General features: G+C 47.6%; 1 protein-coding gene across 1 annotated transcript; it reads right to left on the reverse strand.

Moving 5' to 3' along the window:
* Window positions 1-2363: 2363 nt before the first annotated feature.
* On the reverse strand, window positions 2364-4185 carry LOC104401728 (reticulon-4 receptor-like). Its single transcript, XM_010009406.1, has 2 exons — window positions 4152-4185; window positions 2364-3796 (listed from the first exon to the last, which is right to left on the reverse strand). Exons 1-2 carry the CDS (start codon window positions 4183-4185, stop codon window positions 2364-2366), a joined length of 1467 nt encoding a protein of 488 aa, XP_010007708.1.
* Between the last annotated feature and the right edge of the window lie 1573 nt (window positions 4186-5758).

Consider the following 5758-nt stretch of genomic DNA (forward strand, 5'->3'; position numbering starts at 1 on the left):
GCAGCCCCTCACAGCACCCAGAGATTCTCCTTCTGGCTTTTCTATGGGTTTTGGAGTGGTGCTGACCCCGAGGCCCAGCCAGGTGGAGCTGCTCTCTGCTACTGTGCTTCAGCTTCAGGCATAGGTTTGAATCCCTCCAGCATTTGAATGATGCTTTGGGCTGAGTAGGAGGTGCCAGGGTCTGTTTTGGGCATGCGGGACCTCAGAAAATCCTTCAGCACAGCATGAAGGGAATAAATCCTAGCAAGTATGAAAGCAAGCAGCTGGTAATGTACTGATCACTCACCTCGGTTGCAGATAGGTATGCACATAAAGTGGACGTGCATGCAGGCATTAGGACTGTCAAGGCTGTCTAGCTTACCAAGACACTTAAGAATCCCAGCACAGGACACTGAGTCCTCACTTCACCCTTCGGGCAGGACATTGTATTTGCACCAAAACAGGCCTGGCTCCTCTGCAGAGGCTGATGCTGTTTATAGAGCTGGGATGACAGCAGTCAGATCTGCTGGGATCCCAAGGCCATGAGGCATAGCATCTCCTGCCCAGCCTATAGCTCAATAGCAGTACTCTGTAGCTGGTATAGAGCTACATATGACAGATAGGTCCCCATGTCAGTGCCAAGCGTGAGCTGTTCACTAGTACAGGTCTATACTGCATCTTTTTGGCAGCTCCAGTGATGGATTTGGAAGAGACATCACACATGCACCAGTTTGGTCATAGCCCTCTCTGTCATTCACACAGGTGGAAACTGGCTGTAGCAGAGGCTGAAAGTACCCCATGAAGTTGTTGCAGGTGGGCCTCAGATGCTACCACGCCGTCTGCCCAACTTGTGGCATCACAGTCTCTATGGGGCATGAGCCATCCAACAAGCATCCTCCCCTGCTTCTTCCCATGGTCTCTGTTCCCTCCTCATCAACCATCAAGCCTAGAGCAAGGCTGGCACTAAGTCGTGGCCCCGCTAATGTCCTTTGCTCCTGGCTTGGAGATGGTGCCTCCCTCTTCCACTTGTGGTTACTCTGTGAAGCTGAGTGCCAGTGCTATGAAACTCAAAAGTGGCCAGGAAAGCCTGGAGCCCCCCAGCCTTGACTTGCACACACAGTTCTCTAGCACATGTTCCCAGGACCTTGGAACCATGATACTGCTCTTGCTTTTCTCTACCCTCCATTACATGCCACCTGCATGTGGTAGGCTGGTCTTGCATGCAGCGACTCCAATACCTCTATAGTCTTCCTGAAGAGGGGAGCACAGAAGAAAATCTATAGGCCAGGAGCTGCGTGTTTGGGGAGATACACCCTATTTCATAAGGACAAAGCCTCAAGTGCTGCTCTGATCTGGAACTACCTTCTGCTTCGTTAACCACAGAGCTGAGTCTAGTTATCTGTGCATATCAGATGAAAAATGGCCCTGCCTGACTTGTTGGGATTGCTTATTAACATCCCTCTACCTGCAGACTGGAGCCCTCAGCTCCAAGGGGCTGGGTAATATCTCCTGCTATTCTGAGCATCCTGAAAGATGGATTATGTTGGGCAACCATGTGGGACAGTTCAAAGGGGAAGAGGAGCATCATCAGGGCATGTTTCAAGCAAGGAAACCCTTCGCTGGCACCAGTTAAAGGTTGCATAACCATGCTGAATATGTCTTGCTTATTACCGTCGTGTTAAACGCTCAACCTGCCTTCAGATCACAGATTACTCAACATCCTGTGACTGCTCCAGCTCTGCAGCAGGTTAGAGAATTTTACCCTTGCAGATGACAACCATTTAGGAAAAAGAAATCTTTATTTTGTGGTTTTTTTTGTATACTTGTACACAAGTAAAATAAAATGCATATCTATATATACTGCAATCTTGTGGAGGAAAAGGCAGCATTCTTTAACAAATGCTGCCCGTAAACATGGCATGATGGAATGAATACGGAAAAACTGCAATATTCATAAACATAGGATTGAAACAGCATTAAATTCATTACCTCTGCAAATGGGAACCTGCAGTACTGTTCAATGAGATGTCAAGTTACAAACAGATTTTAGACATTCTTTTCAGAGCATTTCTTACACTTTTTTTTTCCTGTAAATAAACCATATTTCTTTACCATCTGCTGTAGCAAAAGCTGCTTTTGGGCAAGTGCAGTTCCGAAGACCAAAGGTATAATTCACAGGTTTCAGGAGAAATAAATTATGTACATCTTGGAGTTTGTCTTTGTTTGTTTTTGTTTTGTGGTTTTTGTTATAAAGGCATCCAGTTAAGTTTTGTGTAACAAAGCTCTCTCAGGGTGGATGGTAGTTCTGCTTTTGTCTGCAACATTTACGGAGGTCAGCAGAAGTCTAGTATTAAAGTGTCATCAACCCAGGAAAAGAGTTAGTTTTAGCAGAATAACAGTAAGCTCCACACCAAGGGGGGGATCAAAAGGCTTAGGCTGAGCTGTAACGTGGAGCTGTTTCCTGGCTGAGTGAGACGGCACTGGGCCTTTGACCTGTTCTTTTTAGAGCAGCCCTGCCTCTTTTTGGTTGGGACTGTGGAAGGTTCAATAGGCTCTAGAAACTCTGGTCTCAACTTGGTCAATGGAGGGTCTACAATGCTGGGGAAGGTCCCAAAGGGGGAATCATTTATCTGCTTGTTGCTGCCATTTTTGGAAGGGTCCGTCTCAACATACTTGGTTTTGGACATGTTCTCCTTATCCTTGAGTGGGTTGTTGGAGGATGGCCGGCTGCTGTGGGAAGAAGGACCTGCTTTGCCTTTAGCTTCATAAATAAAAGACTTATCTGTTTCTGGATGGCAGCACTTCGAGGAGCTGTCGTGGGAACCGAGAGGGGGGACCCCGGTTGGCAGTTTACCAGATCTGGTCTTAGTGCTAAAAACACTTGTTCGTATCTGGTTGTAGGAGTCGACGATGCATCCTTCCAGGTCAGCGCTCTGCAGTCTCTTGAGGTCTCTCCCTGCCAAGCGGGGGGGAAGGTGGCACTCGAGCTCCGAAGATGATCCTTTAAACTGTTTAAACCAATTCCAGAGGGACCGAGCCTGGCAGTCACAGATCCACTGGTTGCCATTCAAGCGCAGGTACTGGAGGGACACCAGGGGAGCCATGGTTTCCCCCGTCAGCACGGTCAGGTTGTTGTTAAACAGATACAAGGTCATCACTTTCCCAAGGTCATGAAATGACCGGCGGTGAACCAGGCTGACCCTGTTCTGGTGCAGGAGCAGCCGGTCGAGGTTGATTAGCCCTCGAAAGACGTTCTCTGACAGGCTCTTGATTTTGTTACCGTGCAAAAACAGGTAGGTGAGGTTTGCAAGATCAATGAAGGTGTCATCCAGCAGATTTTGCAGTTTATTATCCTGAAGGTAGAGATATTGCAGGGAGAACAACCCTCTAAAAAGCCCTGTGGAGAGCTCCAGGAGCCCACAGCGATCCAGGTGTAAGGTGTGGAGGTGAACAAGACCCCGGAAAGTGACGGGGTTGATAGATTTCAGGTTCGTGTTGTCGCTGAGGTCCAACTCCTCCAGTTTGTTGAGCCCATAGAAGGCTCCAGGCTCAATGAGGCTGATGTTGTTTGAGTGGATCCAGAGAATTGTCATGTTGCGGCAGGAGGTAAAGCTGGTGGACCTCACGAGGGTTATCTTGTTGTTGTGCAAGAAGATGCGCTGGCTCTGGATGGGTATCTCTGTGGGGATTGCTGTCAGTCCTTGCTGCTGACAACTTATTGTAATCTTCGGTTCACTGTAGCACACACACGCCCCGGGGCAAGACTCCACTTCTGACTGGATATTCAAGCAAAGCACCAAAATCAGCAGTTTGCTTCCTAAAGGATAACAAAAATAGTATGCAAATTAACCAGGGTTATGGGAGAATGCTTTTCTTTGCAACTAATAGATGAGCCTGAAAATCACCCTTCTAAGTGCATTGCCACTAACCACAAACAACATATGCCAGGGGAGCCAAACAATTAAAATGCAGAGTTAAAAATGCTCTACCACTCAACACAAGAGAGAAAATCAATACACACTTGTAGTGACAAAGTCTGAGCACCTCCTCAGCCTTTCACGCTTTCACTCAGGCCTCTGATTTTGATGGCGAAAGAAAGCCATCATCATTATGTATTTGCACCGTGGGTCCTGGATGCACGTCTAACATATGGCCTATTCCAAAGAGCTTACCTCTGAGCAAAAGAGCTGTCTTCAAGGGGGACATTTATCTCTGCCACAGGCGCATTTAGCAGAGTTCAGCTTATGGGGAAGCATCTGCCCAGCTGTGGCTGATGCCTGGAGCCACAGGATTGTACTAAGCAACTTTGCATCCATTTCCAGCAGCGCCACCAGCTCCTTCCTTTTCCAGATCATTGAAGACATAAGATGGAAATGTGGCTTTTGCGACATTCCAGGATCAATTCAAGACTGATCTGGTCTTCCTGAAAGAAAAACTTGTGACAGGTTCCCAGAATAGCTTACAGGTCAACCTGCCTGGGGAGGTCTCGGGGACAAAAGCATCCTTTCCTTCTCTTGGTCAAACCTTTATGCCACGTATTCTTCCTTCCCTTCCTATTTCCTCTTTTTTCTCCTTTGAATCTGTGCAGCCACTGAGGAAGAGGAGAAAACAACATGTTTTTCTACAGAGGGCAGTGCTGTTGTTGGAAGAAATCATGTTCAATGTTTGATTCGGGGATTCCTCAAAGGTTGCAAGGCAGAAGTAGATGCCATGTGCCCCAAGCATGAAGGCAGCCAACTAGGGTTGAAGAGCCCCAGGGAGGAACATTTTCCATGATGATCACCCATTTCCCCAGGAGTGCACAGGAACCACAAGGAAGCATCTTGATTCACCATGTTCACCAGCCCCATCTGGAATGCTGTGAAAGGGCCTGGAGAAGGGGCAGAGATAGGCAGAGGCTGTGCAGCATCATCTTCTGAAAGAGGACCTGGAGGGAACCTCCAGCTGAGACACCTGCAGGGTCGTTTCCTACCCATGGTGGGGAAGGCAGGAAGAAAAGCAGCTTCAGCAGTGCTTTACCAGCAATTAGCAGCAAGTAATTAGATTGCTTCCTCTAAACCACAGACAGGAGCTAAAAGGAATGGGAGGCAACAGTAGCAGCAGGAGGCTCCATTTGTGAAACACCACATGTGAGCAGGGACATGTGTGTCTCCTTCCCATCTCATCACAGTATCTCTGGCAAAAAGAGCATGTTCCTCAAGCCCAGGGACCACAGCAGCTTCCCCTCTTCGCTCTTGTGGGAGGTTGGTTTCTTCCTTGAAAGACTGAGGATACTGTTCAGGTATGTTGGTGCCTCGTTACACCTTCCAGTAAAGAGCAGAGTTCAAAAAGGTGGGTGAAAAAGGACAATGATGCAGAATGGGATAAAATGGGGAGACTGGAGAGAGCCTGATCTCATTTAGCCACGTGGGCACAGTGCAGCACAGGGGCTCTCGCAGGGCCGGATCCTGCATCTCACAGAAAAGCCCAAAAGGCAATTGCATTGCTAATGAAACCACAACATCTCTGCATTGAAGTTGCAACTTCAAGCCCCAACGATAAAGGATTAAAACATATGGAAATCTCACCAAACTGTTTACTGAAGGAATAACAACAAGTATTGGAGAAGCCAAGGAGGGAAAGTTGCTTTTCTGCAATATGGGATCCCAGGCCTGAGCTTCATTCTAGTCAAAATAATTCACTGTGTGCAGCTAATAAATCTGCGGTGATCCAACAGTCCAATATAAGTGGGAGACTTCTATATATCATAGTCCACATGGGAGAAAAAATAACAGCTCAG

This window comes from Nestor notabilis, unplaced genomic scaffold (assembly GCF_000696875.1).
Source record: "Nestor notabilis isolate BGI_N333 unplaced genomic scaffold, ASM69687v1 scaffold2182, whole genome shotgun sequence".
Taxonomy (NCBI): Eukaryota; Metazoa; Chordata; class Aves; order Psittaciformes; family Psittacidae; genus Nestor; species Nestor notabilis.